At 54.5% G+C, this 17779-nt stretch overlaps 4 protein-coding genes across 4 annotated transcripts; 2 read left to right on the plus strand and 2 right to left on the minus strand.

Annotated features, from left to right (window-relative positions):
• Window positions 1-3587: 3587 nt before the first annotated feature.
• A1O7_02862 (alcohol dehydrogenase) lies at window positions 3588-6180 on the plus strand (the record flags this gene model as incomplete). Its single annotated transcript, XM_007756891.1, has 5 exons — window positions 3588-3624; window positions 3778-3898; window positions 3949-3989; window positions 4039-4468; window positions 4524-6180. The coding sequence occupies 5 exons, from the start codon at window positions 3588-3590 to the stop codon at window positions 6178-6180; spliced, it is 2286 nt and encodes a 761-aa protein (XP_007755081.1).
• A 2806-nt stretch (window positions 6181-8986) lies between these two features.
• Window positions 8987-9805, plus strand: A1O7_02863 (uncharacterized protein; the record flags this gene model as incomplete). Its single annotated transcript, XM_007756892.1, has 3 exons — window positions 8987-9193; window positions 9250-9414; window positions 9467-9805. 3 exons carry the CDS (start codon window positions 8987-8989, stop codon window positions 9803-9805), a joined length of 711 nt encoding a protein of 236 aa, XP_007755082.1.
• A 2037-nt stretch (window positions 9806-11842) lies between these two features.
• On the minus strand, window positions 11843-15250 carry A1O7_02864 (uncharacterized protein; the record flags this gene model as incomplete). The annotated part of the gene is made up of 1 exon (XM_007756893.1): window positions 11843-15250. The coding sequence occupies one exon, from the start codon at window positions 15248-15250 to the stop codon at window positions 11843-11845; it is 3408 nt and encodes a 1135-aa protein (XP_007755083.1).
• Window positions 15251-16027: 777 nt separating this feature from the next.
• A1O7_02865 (uncharacterized protein) lies at window positions 16028-17683 on the minus strand (the record flags this gene model as incomplete). Its single annotated transcript, XM_007756894.1, has 1 exon — window positions 16028-17683. One exon carries the CDS (start codon window positions 17681-17683, stop codon window positions 16028-16030), a length of 1656 nt encoding a protein of 551 aa, XP_007755084.1.
• Between the last annotated feature and the right edge of the window lie 96 nt (window positions 17684-17779).

Genomic DNA, 17779 nt, shown 5'->3' on the forward strand with positions numbered 1-17779 from the left:
TTGGAACACCCAATTGTTGTGACTGTGAATCTGTTCAGCTGTACTGTTAGCCGAAATTCTCTTGTCCGACTCTAGAATAGAAGAGTTGTTTCGCAATCCGGTCCAGCGAAACGTGCCTCGATGCCAAGTTATGCAGTTTTGATCTCAGGTGTCCACTCAAACACCCAAGTCGAGCCTCGCAAGTCGGGCGCTCCGAATGTTGAGTGCTGCACCGCCTAGAGACCGGTGTTCAAATCAATTTCGGACGTCGTATGGTGGATATTGAGCAACGAGACTTTGTGTTAACTGAGCGAAGTTGAAGAAGGGTTGGGAGCGCGCTTGGCACGCAGCCGTTGAAATTTTGAGTCGACTTGAAGAGATATAAAATTTGCAGATCGTCTGAAATTGATATGAGTTGAGTGAAATGCAAGCAAACACCTCGACAGGACAGGACCGACGTCGTGCAGACGCCTGTACCCGGGTAGCGCATGAGAAGTCGCCGATGATACGAGTAGCAGTGCCCTTCAACCACCATGCGTCAAGTACAGCGGTGGGCATAAGAAAAGCCCGAAGAGTACACCCTGAATCGCAGGCCAACTGCTCCGAGATGCCACGAGGGAGTCGCATAACTCGTGCCGCCTTATGCTATGTATGCCTGGACCCCTCGTGAGTAGGCTCGGCAGAAAACAGGGTGAGAGGAAATATGAGATAGTTGCCCTGGCGCCCACATCGCTCGTGAAAGTACGTCTCTGGGCTCCAAGTCGAGAGCAGCTCAGCCGAGGAAGGTGTTCTGCTCCGGGGCCATCGGTTCGTTTCTAACGAATATCGTTATGGACATCTGCTAACTATGCGCACTCGGCACTGAAACGTGCCTTCAATTTCATCGCCAAGGATAAAGTGCTCAGGGCACAAAATGATCTGCAGGAGGGATATCCTAGCCTCGTGGAGGACCGAGCCACCAGAGCGTTTAAAGATTAGCAGCCCGTGTGCGTCAAGGAATGTTCCCTGAGAGCTCAAATTGCCCATTTGGCGCCCAGTTCTTTTTTAGGCGCACTAGCCACAGCAACCTCCGAGCAGCCGGATAAGGACCATCTCGCTTGTTGACACCCTGGATGCCAATGCCGAGATGATCATCGAACCACCAAACACTCGCTCGCTTGCGCAAAAGGTCGTCGACTCTCGAAATCAGTGGAATAGGAGGTGAAGCTGACGGTATATGTCACGGGAAACGCATGGGAGAGCTTCCCGTCGCTGCTGCAACGGACTGCACATCACGATACGCGAACTCATATGCAGCCTCGAGCTTTGTTCGCAAATCGATATCGTGTCGGATCTTGGACGCCCCGAAACGACGTTGACCACGCAATCAAAGTGGACGCGAGCTCCACTGCTACGCATAGATGATGATATCAGTCGGCCTTTTTTGGGGTTTGCCAATCATCGAATCCACATAGGGCATGACGCGAGTGGCCCAATGGCGTTGTCATGTCCGCTAGCTTGCAAATTCTGGCGGAGGGACTTGTTCCTGGACATGCCTCGTGTCTCATGTGCAAGCGAAGGGAGTGGTGCATGTAGTCGCCGGCATGTGGCGAACGAACGTCGTTAGCATTCAGCGGCTGTATTCTACACTCAGTCGAGATCGTCAACGCAGGTCGAGAAGACAGATGAAACAAAAACGCTGCAGACCGGAAATAAACTGCTCGAAGACGAATCACAGTCACCATGTATGCAAGTCTCGGACTGGCGGGTTGTGCGACCAGGGCGTCTGAGACCCACTTCGTATACGCGTGTTCGCATCTTGTTGACCTCAAGGGAAATATCATCGCCGTCGCCGCCAGCGACTTCTTGATCTCTCTCCCATCGCTTCATCGGCTCAGACGGCTCTATAGAGCGCGATACCTCTTTGCGCACCGATTGAGTGGAGTAATGCGTACGGAGGAACACGTCTCAGGTAGCATTGAAAACGGGGTTATGATAACACACGAGGCAAGTCGTTGTCGCAAGAGATGTCAAGGACTGTCGGCTGGGAGATGGATCGTTGATCGTTCTGGACTAAGTCTGTAGCCGATATCAGTCTCCATACTCCGTACTCCCTACACTGTGTACATAGTAAGCTAGCAAAATACCATCTTTGCAGGGGTACTCCGTGTACCTCGTAGTAGGGATGGATCTTGTCGCGCATCTGAAGAAGCGGAAGTGGATACATGGGTAGAAAACGGCCACGACAGAAAGGTGTGGCGGTGACAGGCAGTTGGCTAGCAGCAGTCGTTTCCGGTAAGGCTCGTGCGATATCTGGGTAGCGAGACAACACCATGGCGACCATTTACGTGGCCTGGATCACCAAACAAGGCACCAGAACGGCCACGGGTTTCTTCCGTCTCCGAACGGCTGGGCTGTCCCTGGTCTGCCCATAATGGCGTCGAGATCCTTCTGTTCGAGAAGGACCATTGTGAGTGGAAGCAGTCAACAGCGTGCGGATAAGACATCCCTGAGGGCTGGCTTAGGGCGAGTCCCACGCCATCTCGAGTTCAGGCAACGCAGTAAAGACCTTCCTAGACTTATGCAGGCCTGACTCCATTGTAATGTTCATGCTTGGTCAAGCGTAATCACGGGAAGATGCGGCGGTGGTAATGGGAGCTTTGCACCAACTGGGACATAGGCCGTTGGGTTCTGAGCTGAGTTGTTGCTTAGCCTATCTATAGCTTGCCAACAGCAAGAACTTCAAAGCTTTGATTGGCAGTGGTGGCAATAGTGGTTGAGCGGTACTCCGTGCAACCGGCTTCATTATGTGAAATCTGCGTGGGAGGCTCCAATGATCCGCCGGAGGGATAGACAAGGCGAGGTGGGCGAGCCCGCACGACGAGTTAAGCAGCGCTGTGCCTGAATGGCGTCTCACAAGTGGTTCAACCGGGGGACGGGACCACCTAAGCAGCGTCTTTGGATCAGTTTTCAGCGGGTTCCTGGCCTATCGTTGGTGCCGTTTCGAATTGCACCTCACCTAACGCACTCTACGCTGTCCATCGCCCACTAACCGGATCCCCTGCACGCAAGTCCGAGTCTCCCTTTCAATCACAGCCATCCTGCTTCTGCTGCACCGCAACCATCGACACCGTCACTCGCTTCCTCACCAAAACTTCCACCACTCTGCTGTACCACTAACTCTTGGCCTTCTTCAACGACGTTCTTTTATTTCAGCTCGAGCATCACAGCATGCAAATCTGATGGCATCGCCCCAGTAGCGACGCTGATTATCCCCTCTCCTCAGCCCAGAACCGACGCCTACAGCTTTGCTGGTGTTGAGCAGCACTCACGATCGCCCTCAACTAAATCTCCTACCGCATCGACTTCACTTCAACGTCCCTCGTTGCGACTCGATGTCGCCGTCGATCTAATCGCCAACCGCTTCTCTTATCACTCGCTCATCTGTATCACGACATACCGGTTCGAAAAGTTGGTGTTTGTATTGAAAATACGATCATTCTGTTTGGAAAGGCATCACATAATTCCACCAGCTTCAGTCGCGACCGTCTCACACAACCGGGACGTGCCTTCTCAGGCCGCCTAGGCCTAATACTTTCGAACAAGTCTTCCCAGTGCCCTGAGACGCAATGGCACCTTCTCCGCCCCGACTACGGATCCTCTCAGGTGAGCATGACATCTGCTGACCCTTCCGTTCCCTGCTTTCAGCAGGTACCGTGGACCCCGACTGAATTTTTGCTCTCCCCATCCTTTGTTCCCTTCCCTTTTTGCCGCAGAGTCCACTGGAGATGAATCGGGAGCTAAGACATTGCTGCATAGTGGGTGGAAATGCAGTTTCTGCCTTTCTGTCATGGCGACTGCAGGCCACCAACGCCTGCGACGTGACCCTGGTCTGGAAAGCCAATTACCAAACCGTCGCGCAATATGGTGTATCGTTCAAGTGAGTGACCAGTCTTCCCGGAAACTGCAGCGCACCACTGACTTGTCCAGGTCTCAACTCTACGGAAACGAGCGATTTAAGCCCAGATTCGGTACGTTGCTCAAAGTCCTTCCCCGAGAAGTTAGCTGACTCCTTGACAGTTGTCCAGAGCCCCGAAGACGCCGCCAGCCAGCAAGCTGCTTTCGACTACGTCCTCCTCTGTGTTAAAGCCCTTCCCGACGTCTACAATCTCGCCGACATAATTCAATCCGTCGTCACTCCTCAGCATACATGTATTCTGGTCAATACCACAAACACATTGGGCGTAGAGAAACAGCTCGAGGATCGATTTCCAACGAATGTCGTCCTTTCTCTTGTCTCCGGTGCCGACCTGACGCAGCTTGGGTCGAGCGAGTTTGAGCACATCGGGTCCACAGAAATCTGGGTCGGCCCTGCAAGCAAAAATTCTGCGATACCCGAGTCGATTCAAAGGGACATGTCAGAAGCCCTAGCCATGACTCTGACGACGGCTCAGGTCGACTGCAAAGTGTCTTCGAATATTAAACAACAACAATTTGAGAGAATGATTGGGTTCGCACAACCGCCACACCACTCTGCATTATCAGAGAAGCTAACCTTGATCTAGGCCCATCGCCTTCCATCCTGCAAGCGTCCTCTTCGAGACCCCTGTCCTGACAGACTTGATTCGGTTACCCGGCGTCCAAGAGCTCATATCAGACGTTATTGCCGAGTTGATTGAAATCGCCGGCGGACAGGACTGCACATTCCCGAGCGATTTTAAAGACACTACAATTCAGTCTATGCTCAGGTCCTCGAGTCAAGACCCCAGCACAATGTACCAGGATTTTACCGCAAGGCGTCCAATGGAAGTCGAGACCTACCTGGGCTCGCCGATAGAACTGGCGAACGCGGTAGGCCTCAAAGCGCCCCGGCTCGCGACTCTGTATGCCCTGCTACGACACGTCAATGCCATCAACAAAGACCGTCCCCTCGCCTCATCAGCTCCGGCAGGCATGCCACAATCCCCGTCCACCATGCAACCACCCCCACGAACCATGTCCCTTGCGAATCCTCCTCCCCCTCGACAGCCAAACGGGCTCCCGAATGGAGCTCCCAGGCCCATGCGTGGACCGCCCATGGGCCACCCGATGGGCCCGCCCGGCAGACGCGGACCGCCTCCCGTCAATGGCTTCCGTGGACCGCCGAACAGCTATCCGCCTCGAGGACCTAGCCAGATGCAGCGCCGACCGTCGTATGACGAAACCAACCTGGATGAATTCAGTCATGTAGTACTTTACGATGAACTGCCAGACGGTGATGTGGCTGCGGGTCTACAAGAAAATGGAATGCCTCCTGCGGCTGCGCTGCGAGAACGAGAACTCATGCTACGGGAGAAGGAGCTCCATCTGAGGCAGCAAGAAATGGCAATGAGAAGTCGCGGTGGCAGCGGTGGTGGTAGAAGACCCCAACCGAGTCGTCACCAAGACTTCGATGATGACGATGATGACGACGATTACTTTGATCCGATGCAATCCCGGGGACCTCCTATGCCACCGATTGACCCCGACAACATCGACATGATGAGCGTCACATCAAGGCGGACCAAGCGGGCGACGAGCCAGAACCAGCTCCGAAAAGATACCTTTGGGAACGGGGGTGGCATGCGGCCAGGCTCCTTTGGACGGCCAAACCTCAGCAGACATCGAACCAGCGCTCAGCTCATGTCTGATATGCCGATGCTAGGGGAGAACATTCTGAACAATCCAATGATGGGATTTTCGTCAAACCGGTATGGTTCGGTAGACCGCAAAGAGATGGCAGATGAATCGCGTGCCAATTCCCTGACGGCTAGCCGTCTGCAGGAACTGGGGGTTATCAATGGAGGGCCATACCCTGGTCCGCCTAGTAGACGGACAAGTCGCTCGCCTGGTAATCCGTTCGGGCCGATGGGACGAGTACCAAACCGGCCATCACCACCGAACGATCCCTACATGCAGTCGGGCCCCCGCCCGAATGGCAGACCATCACCGCCAGGAGGGATGCCAGCGCCGGTCCCGAGATACCCTCCTAGTCAAGCTAACATGATGCCCACGCATCAGATGGAACAGGCTGGGGTGAGCAAACCCTTCCCACCACCAAAACCGCCGGTCAAGAGTCTGACTGGGAGTGCCAGTGCTAGCGCCGGGAGTGGTGACAGTGGCAGTGCCAACATCGATTCGGAACCATCGGCCCATAGCAGTACAAGCAGCTTCGCGCCTCGACAAATGCTGAGCATGCGGTAGCGACTTCGAGCAAACGTGTTGACTCAGCGGCACGGGTCCGTCGATTAGCAGCACTCTGGCGACTAACATGACGGGAACTCGACCTTTCTGCACAGCATCGCATATACGATCGGGTTCTCACCCTATTCCACATATATTTTAATGATTGGTTGGGAATTCTTACGACGAGATGGGCAGCGGCTGTCCGTCACTTCAGCAAAAAGTACCTGACACGACTCTTTGGAGGCTGGCACACGGTTGCGCGGAGATGTTGAAACATTCGACTTTTGCTCTTTCCAGTACATACAGCATTGCAGGAGAAAGGGCCTCTTTTTTGCACATGACACGTTGCGCCACTTGTGTGGCGCAATAGCTGCGGCACGGAAAGGGACTGAAGGTCATGTCGTGGCTTGTCGTGTCTTTCCCTTGTGCTTGGTTTGGAGAGGAATTTTTGTATTGCATACATTGGGAAGATACACTTTTCAGGCACGAACACGATGGGACCGCAAATGAATAATCACCTATGCTAGATTTCTGCTTCTCATGTCAGGAGCCGGACTGGTGGGAGGACGGCAGACAACAAGACGTTGCAGAATGGCAACCAGGGCAGGAGTGACGGCAAGCAGGTAACCACAAGAGGCAAGCACAGAGCGGTGGAAGGACCCATAGTGAAGTGACAACCACTCTGTACATCAAGCAGTGTCTCCTGCCTCGCTACCTTGAGCGACCGCATACATGGAGTTGACCTGGCCCGTTTCTTACGTCCGACTTGGAAGCGCAGAAGCGAGATGACTCAAAGACGATATCCCTCTGCCGCCGGCCTAGATCCTTACAGAACTGCAGCGTCTGAAGTACTCAACTGGTACGACGTAGTTCAGGCGTACTTCTGAATTGGCAGTGTGCAAACCGACCACTAGCCGCAACTGCTGTCACACGACCCGTATCACGCCAGGAGCCAGCTCGGCAGCACGATGGTGTCGGCGTGTCAGTTGCTGGTGTTTCACGTATCCGGAACCACAGACGAACACTACCACATAGGATGCGATGGTGGGTCGCTGCTTCTGCTGTGCCACGGACGACCACGTGCATCGAGGCTCTGCGGTGCGGCGACCGACTTCGATGGCAGAGCGACAGGTTCTGGCACAGCATGGCACGCCTTGTTCCACGTGGCTTTGGCATGTCCTGGACTGCCGCCATCCGATGCCAGGTTTGTGGTCTATGTGCCTGTTTCAGCTTGGGTCAGTCGTCGACGTGGAGACGGATCTTCACAAAGGCGTGTGCGCGCGCCACACCAGGCTTCTGAACCCTTCAATCCTTCTCAAGGGTTCATCGGACGCTCCTCGCCTGGCTGTGCTTACGGTCCGGTCCCTGCCAGAATCGGCGTGCAATACCATGGCGCGTGCCTGAAGCTATCTTGACTACATGATGATCAAGCACTGCGTCGAGCACAACCGGGTGGAATTGTTATGCTTCGCTGCCTAGTGCTTTCCTCCACCGCTTCCAGGGGCAGATGGCTGAACGGGGTCACTGGCTGGTACCTTGAGCATTCATCCCGCTCTGAGTACAGCACTCTCACCCATTTGCGCTGGGTCCACTGCCCTCTCCGGTCGATGACAAGGCGGTTCGGCTAACGATCGGATCACCCAGGAGATAGGAATGCATGAGATCGAGGGAAGGACCTCTTTGTCTCCGTAACGCCTACAGCTGCCTGCTTCCGCCGAGGGCTGTGTCAAGTTCTCACATCACTGACCAGAGCACATCGGTCTCGGTTGCGGTCTTCCAAGTTCTGCGCACTCACTTATCGATGCTAATTGTGTTTACCGCTCAAACGAGCCTGTGTTGCACCACTCCCGTGCTTCGACTCAACCCTTTCCCTGATGACGCGGCGCATACACCTGTCTGCCAGCTGCTACCGTATCGGAGGTGCGAGGAATCTCCGTGGACCTGCTTGTTACGTTCGCGACCACATCAGCAGTCCAGGCCAAGTCGTACGCCGATCTCAGGCATAGCACTACGAGGTGCTATTGGGCCGTCTCATGGTGCTCGCTGAAGCAATTGGCATCCACCACAGACCGGCAATTATCAGGACGGTAACTCCTTCCGCACGATCATATACCCCTCTAATGTACGATGCGAGCAAAAGTGACTGTGAGCGCCCACTACCATAACCGGTAACATATACCTTCTCTTTTGGGCCATGACTGGGCTGTACCGAGCGAAGTTTTCATTTCATTTGAAGCCTCGTTGGTTCGGGAAATCCCCAGACCTCAAGATCAAGCACTTCGCAGCGCGGCCTCGTGCCCGGACCTTACCAAAGTGACTACTCGGGTGACTAAGCGATGCAAGGACCACCGCAGCATAATCCCTTACCGTCGACCCTGCAGCTCGTCATCCTGGGTCGGGCTAATACTGCAGGGGCGAAGCGAAGATGGGACTACAGCTACGCGCAACGGATGGCTTGACTTCTACGGGTCGGATTCTACTCCGGATTCGCCCTCCCCCAAAGAAAGGTTCTATGGAATTCCTCACTGCGTGCTATATGCACCTCGTGTACCAACACCCACGTCCAGGCATGATTGGACAGCTCGGCGATGAGCGGCGTTGCCCAAAAGAGAGCAAGCCTTTCTGCTTGGTCTCGCTCCATGTGATAATTGACAGTAAACGTTGTCCCGGCCATTGAGGGATTGTATGGCGACCCATGCATGAGTCCGATTATGGTAAATATCCACCCTTTGTCAACATGGACCCCGACGGCTCGCGAGCAAAGATATATCCTGAAGCATTCGGTTCATCTTCAGATCCTTAGCTGCGATCTGCAACCGGCACGATGGACTGTCAAAATCGACTTCACATCGAGGCATACGACTCTTGGTCCTTGCTCCCATGTGGGATAGGCCACAGCCACATAAGAGGTGATGTGAGCACCGGCTTGAGCCACATCCACGATACGCGGAGCGACACTCCGAATCTGCTCAGATATGAAGATCTTGAGCTTTCCGACCCGGACAAAATGGAGTCATTTATGATGGCTGTGGTAATTTCCCTGTGTTCCTCTACCAGAGACTCCCGAGGCCAATGCTTGCTCCATAGGTCGGGTCACATCACGAGAAGAGCATTACAACAAGTCTTGCCGCCTGCCATGATAGTATTCACCCAACCGTGACTCGGCCACCGCTCGCAAAAAGAGGACGAGTCAAGGCCGCCTCTGACCACGGATCGCCGTTGCCGGACATGATGATGGACATCTCAGGAGAAGTAAGCAAACAGCATGCTGCCCACTCATCCCATCAGTTAACATTCCCTCCAGCGTCGGCGCGCTCAAAACCGTGCTGCTCAACGCGCACACCGGGACCGCCAAAAACGCTATGTTGCTCAGCTCGAGAAGAGATTCTTCGCCCTCCAGGCCAGCTACAACCATCTGAACGAGAAGTACAAGACCGTACAGAAGGAGTACGAGGCCTTAATCAGCTTTGTGCGGTCTCAGCAGATACCGACGGATTCACCCTTTCTAAGGACAAGCGCTGAACCTACCCTGACATTTTCTTCGCCGGACCTGGAACCGCTTAGTGAATTCTCGAAGTGCGAGCAAGAGCTCGATCGTGTGCTGGCATTTCGAGATGACAAAAGTCCTTCGCCAACACCGTGAGGCCCTTGAGAGGCAGTCATGCCGCAACCAGCAGGCCTCGGCCTGAGTCTTTCTGCTCGATCCACAGAAGGCACAACAGCGTTGACGGGCAGCAATTGTCCACATTGCGCAATCATCTATTTCAAGATGGCTTCTGTTCAGAGACCGTCCTTGACACTCCGACAGATGGCTCCAGACAAGCCGCAGACCCTGCCTATCCAGCTGAGATCTGTGGAATACCACTGATGTCCTTGTGGTGTCCGACATGCCGTCTGAGCCTCGATTGCATGAGAATCAGCGCACATGGGAACCTACATCGCCGCGTCGATCACCAGATTGGAGGGACACGGTCCTCGGCCTAGGCACTGCCAATGAGACCTGAACCTTTCTGAAACCCCCAACCTCCTATTCCCTGCGACGGATCTGACGAGTGAGACCTCGACGCCTCATCAGCTCACCCCACGAAAGAACGCATCGTGCATACGAAGGGAGCATTCTTGAGAGTCTTCGTCTGTCTGTGGGTTTGTGTGTGTCAATGCGTCGTATGCCCTGCGATTCGCGTCATCACGGACCGGCACCGTCGGTCGTAACAGCCTTCCCCATTTCAACAGCAGCACACACTAAGATGCCATCCGTGCGTGCGACATGCACTAGGGCTGGCCTTTACACGGCCACCTCCAGGGGTAAAAGGGATCGATGCATGAAGATGTTGGGAGAATTTACTGCGCATCTTAATCTTCGGCTGGCTCAACCATCACACACGGACTACGGTCCTCGATCCTCCCACGTTATGTTACGGACATGAAGGCCCGCACTCTGCTGGGTTCGCACACACATAGTAATGCGGCTCTTGGCCCGGCCGGCCTGTGAACTCTCACTACGCAGCGACGATGGCGTCTTCTGCCAACGCGAATATGCCAAGGATCTCCAAATCGCTCCTCCACATAGTAACGGAGACGGAAACGGAACCGGGAAGATGTGAAGAGCCCCCCATTCGGAAGGGCTACAGCATACCAGTCACCCAGAGGAGAATCAGCGAGGCCATCATTCTTACGCAGCCTGGTCCCTGGGCACGACTCACACGTTCGAACCGGAGTATGATGGAGTGAAGTGCGGTGGAGTGAAGTGCAGTGGAGTGAAGTGCAATGGAGCAGAGTACTGTAGATTGCCTACGCAGGCATAAGACAATACAGCACAGCACAGCACAGCAGTACCATGCGTTACCTATATCTATACCTGATACTTACAGCAAGGTGGACGTGATACTGAAGGTCAAGCAAGGTAATCGGCATAATGATCTAGAACAAGCGTATACGTACTGTACTGGGCTGCGTACATTCACCAACCTATTCAATCATTCTATGTGTGTGCCTACCTGTGTACAGTATCTACCTGGTCCCCAACAAGCCTTCTCAGCTACATCGGCTAGTTAGAGTCAGTTACAGGACTCAGTCCGTCTGCCGGTTGGGCGCCGTCGATATGGGTGCGCGTGGGACGCCGGATACAACTCACCCACTACCTTCAGATTTGCGCTTCTCGCTTTTAGAATCCTCGTTTCTTGCTTCGTATATATATATATATATATATGTTTGTCCTTCAGTGTCGAGTAAGTATAAATTCCTCTTCCCGGGTGAAATCAGTCGTCACATTCACCGTCAGGGTCCCGCATTGGCCCTCCCACTGGAGTCTGGTCCAGGTCCAAGTCCAGGCGTCGTGGCGAGGGCAAATCTAACGGTATCATCGACGGTACTACACTTCATTCACGGTATCGTATAGCATAGAGAAATATAGGACATAGGATATTATAATACATCATGTCTAGCTGGCGTAAGAGAGCAGGCCAAGGTCACGTCATCCAGCGTTGCCCGTGGTCTACAATAAGAATTCCCCTCCGTTCCTTTCATGTCTTCTTCGCCCAGTGTCCATTCCACTCCCGCCTCGACCCGATACCCAAAACGCAGGCGAGTCGTGATATAGCAGGTACGTAGTCGACCGTTTCCCCTAAAGTCCTGCTTGAGGTTTTGGATGGCTCTCATAACCGGTCTTGACATACGTTACTTAACCCCTTCTCATGAACCCACCCAGCCCCACTTGACTTTGCATGCTCAGCAGACTATCCGCGCGTTGGAAGACGTCTCCTTTGAAGAAACTATCTCCGTACGCCGAGGCTGGCGTACTTGGGATCATTGTCGCTGTCGTGGGTGTGGGCAGTGCGGAGGAAAAGAAGGATGCAGTAGTTGGCGTAGGCTGGGCTGATGAACTTCCTCCCGCTGCGTTGGTGGTAGGTAGGGTAGCCTGAGCAGCCGGGCCAAGTGCCGCGGAAAGTGGTGTTGCTGGGAGGGGAACGGAGACGGGGCTGACCCCATTCACAGCTGCACCATTGGTAACCGTTGTGGACGACGCAGAGGAGATAACCATGCCGTTGAACATTTTTGTCGCGGTGTTAAGGGCGTTCCCATTAGCCGGCCCGGGCACTGGTGGCACAGGGACAAGCGGTGGCGGAAAGGGGCTCTGTAGGGGGTAGTTCGAGATCGTGGAGGCTGCCGAATTGTGCGGGTAGACCGGGATGTTACCGATGTTGGTTCCGTTGACGCCATTATATCCATTGCCGTTCACCACCCCGCTTGGTGGTTGATTCGAGTTCGATGCGCCGAAGACACTGGGTGGCGGCATTGCGGCAGCCGCACTGTCTGTCAAATACCTCCAGGGGCTTGTCTCTATCATGCGCCCTGCCTCGCGACTGGCTTTCTGCACGGGCCTGAGCATGGTGATCAGCTCCTGGGACAGGAGTCGCAATGACTTGGCGATTCGCATCTCCGTCAAAAGTTCGATGAAGCTCATGAGGAAGTTCTTGCACAACAGCCAGAGCGAAGGATCATTCCGGCCACTGCCCGTAGCAACCGCACAAGAACTGGGATCCTTGAGACGCATGTTGACCAGTCTAATCTGTAGGGCTTCGCTGACGTCGATGCACAATTTGCAGCGATAGACAAGCGTCGACCAGAGATCGTGCACCGCCTTGGGCTGCCGATTCTCCTCGGCTGCCTCGAGACACCGCAGGAACTGTGCTTTGGCGATTGGGATAGTATGTAAAGCGGCATCATACGCCCTCGTCAGAGCGAGAAAAATCTGTTCGAAAATAGCTTCTTCTTGCGGGTCAGTCAGACCTGTAGACGGGTTGACCCGGGGGATATAGGAATTTGCAGGCGATAGACTGAATACTTCGGCCGACCGAGGAGTGCTCGCCACCGAAGACGAATCCAGTCCGTTGATCATGCCTGCGGTCCGCGAATTCGATCGTGATCTCAATCCAGAACTCGAGGCCGAGTTCAGGGTGCCACTGTTGGAAAAGGTCGAAGACGTGCCGGTGAGAGCTCCTCCGTGCAGAGTAGTCCCAGTCAAGTGAATCGGCGTCGGAAGGGCAGGTTGCACAAGATGCGGCTGGTAAGCCGGGTGGTTGTCAACCACTGGATGTTGAATGGCCGTGTCACTCCGCAATCTCCCAGCTTGTCTCGAAGCCAAATGTCTGTCTCGAGACAGAATCACAGAAGATCTCACCGGCTGCGAAGGAGTAGAATACTCTTCGGGGATTGTCTGGATGGGATGCGCGTTCCCACTTGACATCTGTCTTCTGTGACCGAAACCTTGTGTGACTCTGACATCTGCCCCGAAGGTCTCAATCGCGTTTCTGACTTCAATCATGCTCCCGTAGAGTAAAAGCATGAGTGTCCGGACGTAGCGAGCATCAGTCCCGGCAACAATTTTCTTGACGTTATCTTGCAGCTGTGCGGTTACGTGGGCATAGGCCATGATACAAGTCGTACAGTCTCTGCGAACCGTGTCCTCAGACTTTGCAACTGCATCTGGATCTGCAGTGTCCACTATGTCAGCTTGTTCCAGAGCTTCGTTGAGTCGGTCGACATGGGTCGAAGCATTGAAAAAGGTGAACTCCAGCGTGCTTCTCCGTACATCCTTCCCTCGGATGGCGGCAATAAGACCGGAGATTTGTGGGTGGATCTGGTACAGGGCATACAGGATGCCTTTGGCACCTTCGATGACGGGGTTGTTCCATTCAGCCTCGACCTTGTGCTCAGGCAGACTCGACAGCCGTTTCACAAAGGCGAGCCTATGTCTTCTAGGATCGCGGGGACTGCTGGGACTCGACGAGCCAGTCCCACCCGGTGAAGACAATGCACCGTTCTTTTTCAGAACGGAGCCGTGACTGAAGCCGCGGAGGTGACTGTTCCGGTTGACCTTGAGTTCATCAATACTGTCCAAATCAGGTTTCTCCTTTCGGAGCATGCCCATCCTTTTCTGTCGAGCGGCGGCAGATGCCTGCAAGACGCTCTCGCTGTTGCTTCGGTTTCTCTCGTTATTCTGACTGATCAAAGGTCCTATGCCCGGCCGTCGAAGCGCCATGTTTTGTGCACCAGACGCCATGCGAAAGTGCGATCGAGTGGGTACAGGCGGTGGATTGGCAATCCCCTGGATAGGCGATGACTTGTTCCCTTCGGATGCAGGCTCTACACTGTTAGTGCTCGGTATGACGGGAAATCTGCTGCTCAGAGATCGTTTGAGAGGTCTTGGTGTCATCTCCATCGGGCTCTCATCGACCTGCAAAGACGCCTCGACATCAATGGGTGTGATGACCGGGTGCGCTTCTCGGAGATAACGTTTGATCTCGCGCGTGATGGCTGTCTCCCTCTCGTGGTCTGTCATTTCCGAGAATGATACTTCGGATTCCTTCGCTTCCACAATCTTCTTCAACTTGAAGCGCAAAGGATTTTCGGCGATCTTCAATATCTGGAGTTTGGTCATTTCGCACAGCTCGGTCGGCAAATCCTCCACCCGGTTGTGTACTATCGAGAAGACCCTCAAGGACTTGAGATTCTTAATGTCGCCGGGTATTTTGCGGACCTTGTTCCGACTAATGTCCAGAATCTCCAACTGATTGAGCTTGTATACTCCGCGCGGAATCTCCCTAAAGACGTTGGATCGTATATTGAGGTATCTCAGGTGCGAGCATTCGGAGAATCGCAGAGGTATGTGCCAGATCTGGTTGTGCGACAAAGAAAGCCTTTCCACCTCGGCCTTGATTAGATCGACCACGCTTTCTGGTAATCTGGCGATGTTGGAGTGGCCCAGATCCAAGGTGAGCTTGGGCTTGACAGCCTCACTGACCGCCTCATTCCCAGCGAGGGCATGTTCTGTGTCTTGTCTGGCATCGGCGACTTTCCTCCTGAATAGCTCGGTTGTGTCCTCCAGCGACAACAGAAGTGGCTCGTGACTCGTAGTGATCTGGGCAATTGGCTTTCCATCGGCCCGAGGAAGAGAGTCATCCAAGTTTAAGGCGACACCTCCTCTTTCTACATTCAACCTAGTGTCCTCGCTGGTTGCCCGAGCTCGATCACCTTCTTCGTTTCGAAATGGTCGGCCTGGCCGGGAGGCGTCTTCGGGACGCAGCATGGTGCGCGAGGGAGGGCTCATGATGAGATTGAGATCTGGCTCCATGGTTTGGGACAGATTGGTATTGCTGAACCCAAGGGCGGAAGAAGTATCAATGGCTAGCATCGGGTAGGAGGTGCAGGCGGTAGAATTGCGACCAGCGCCTCCACAGCATCATCGGTGGGACACTGGTGGAGAAGGGAGAAGATGAAACTGTGCTGGTGCACCATGCAGTCATGAGATTATGGACTTCCACACAGACTTGATTATTGCTTCGTATCGTTCGGACGCGGTTGATCTCGTATTGTGGATTATCGCCGGGTCCTGGGATCGGTTGGCATCGTCATGGGGCGAGGGGGAGGGCGAGTGAGAGGAGACGTAGGACAAACGGACGCGAACTGTCCACCGTAGAGGGAGGACAATCAGCGGGCCACCGAACCTGTTGCAGTGGTATAGCGTGAGGAAGAATGTGATGAGTAACAAAAAGGGCGTCGCGTGTCCGTCGTCGCTTCAGCGTCGGTGTGCTCTAGTCAGTCGTCTCTCATCGATGGTTTGGCGCCGCCCGCCGCGTGGGAAGAAGTTTGGGTTTGGGCACCCAGTGACGAAAGCGGCTAGCGTCCAGGAACCGGGGCCAGGAACAGGCAAGGCTCCGCCGTTCCTGCAGCATGAGCACGAGGCTGACAAGGCTACCTAAGCACGCTAGGTTGAGGTCTGTCGCCACCCATCTGATGTCTGATGTCTGATGGCTGACGTGTGGTCTCTGATATCCCTTATATCCTCTGTCAAACCGGCTGATCCTCAACCGCACTCTTGTTGCGACCCGTCCTCCATCAGCCTCGTCTCCGTCCCATAGCCACGCAGTCCGCCATCTAGGATCCACTGCTCATTGTCCTCGTTATCATCCTGCACCCTCCGCCAGACGCTCTTTCTTTCCTCCGCCCGGCCTTTTCCCTTTTCCGTGTCAACCCCTTCAGCCGCCTTCCACACTGGTCGGATGAGCTTTCCAGTTGCCAGTAGGGGATTGTTGCTGAATGCGCCCTGCCTCCCATCCGTGTGCAAACCCAAATGCTGATCTTCCATACTATCGTCTTCGTCCGGATCGTCTTGCTCTGCCACAAGAGGAGGCGCCTTCTCCTGCCCATAAGTCTTCACCAGCTTCCCGTTCTTGATGCTCATGCTCATCACCGTCCGCTTCTTCTCCCATTCTGGTCGATGTGCCTCCTCCAGCTCGCGGAGATATTTCTGCTGCTTCTTCAGCGCCGCAGCACGCTGGACAGGGCTCATCCACTGCGTCGTTCCGGGAGTGAGCGTAGTATCGTAGTCGGCCGCTTCATCGTGCACACGAGTCCGTTGAGCATTTTCGCGCTGAAATGCTAATAGTTTGTCTCGATGTGCTCTTGCCCGTGCTGCCGCAGACGATGCTTCGTCTCCCGAGGCGCTGTCCGGCGTTGCGCCACCGAAAATTGGCGTACCGCGTCCAGATTGAGATTGGCCTGCATTGTGAACAGCCATCTTCTCAATGCCACGTTCTTCCTTGAGCGCCTTGATCATACTGTTGACCTGCTCTTTGGTCAAGATCGGTGAATCACAGAATGAGCATGGCTGCAGTCCCTCAAGCGCGCAGATGATCTTGCCGCAGTTGAGACAATTCGGTGCAGTGGCAAAGAGTGGGTGTATCGAAGCATTGCAGGGACATTTTCTCCTGTCTTTGGATAGTGTAGGGTTCGTAGAGAGTTCGAGGGCTGCAATAGCCGCTGTCAAATCTGCCACATTTGACGTGGTCGTCGTAGCGCTATTCCTATGCGGCGTGGAAGTGCCAGACTGCGGCTGCGAGTGACCGCCATGCGCGGGCCTCTTGGCTTGTTTCGACTTCACATTCGCAAAGCCGAAATCAGAGATTAGGTTCCCTGCCGCCGATGGTGGGAGCTTTTGCGATTTCGTTGCGGGTGAGGCATCTCGAGAGGTGGCGGAAGAGCGAGAGGGCAGTCCGCCTGTGCTGGTCTGGGGGCCTTGGAGCGCCTCCGGCGTCGAGGACATAGGCGCAAGATTCTGATCTCGCGAAGCGGGTCGACTGCTAGAGAAGCCGAAGTCATCGTCGGTGTTGTAGTGCTTAGTGTAACCGCCTGCGATGTCACCGTAGCCCTCTGGACGGCGCGCTGGGCCAGGAGCATGAAGGGGCGCCTTCGCTTTCTTAGCGACCTTCTTCTGCGGCTTGGGCACTCCAGTTTCCTCGGCGGTTGATGCGGAAGGCTTAACATTGTCACGTCGTGCGTTGAACGATGAAATGAATTCCAGAGCTTGCGGAGAGTCGCCCAGTAGGTTCTTCAGATGTTCAGCGGCAGCGTCTTTCGACAACGTCGAAGAATAGGCAATCACTTCTTTGAGCGACCCATCATCTACGGGTAGTAGAAGCTGAAGCCGCGGCAGTGCCCAGCTCTGTAAGTCGCCACTCATGCCGGCTTGTTTTGAAATCCAAAATCTTGTCACCGCTGGTTATTTTTATGACCTGCTTAGAGCGACAAAGCCGAACTCGCAGCCTCGATTCTTGTG

This window comes from Cladophialophora yegresii (genome assembly GCF_000585515.1).
Source record: "Cladophialophora yegresii CBS 114405 chromosome Unknown aczIN-supercont1.2, whole genome shotgun sequence".
Classification (NCBI taxonomy): domain Eukaryota; kingdom Fungi; phylum Ascomycota; class Eurotiomycetes; order Chaetothyriales; family Herpotrichiellaceae; genus Cladophialophora; species Cladophialophora yegresii.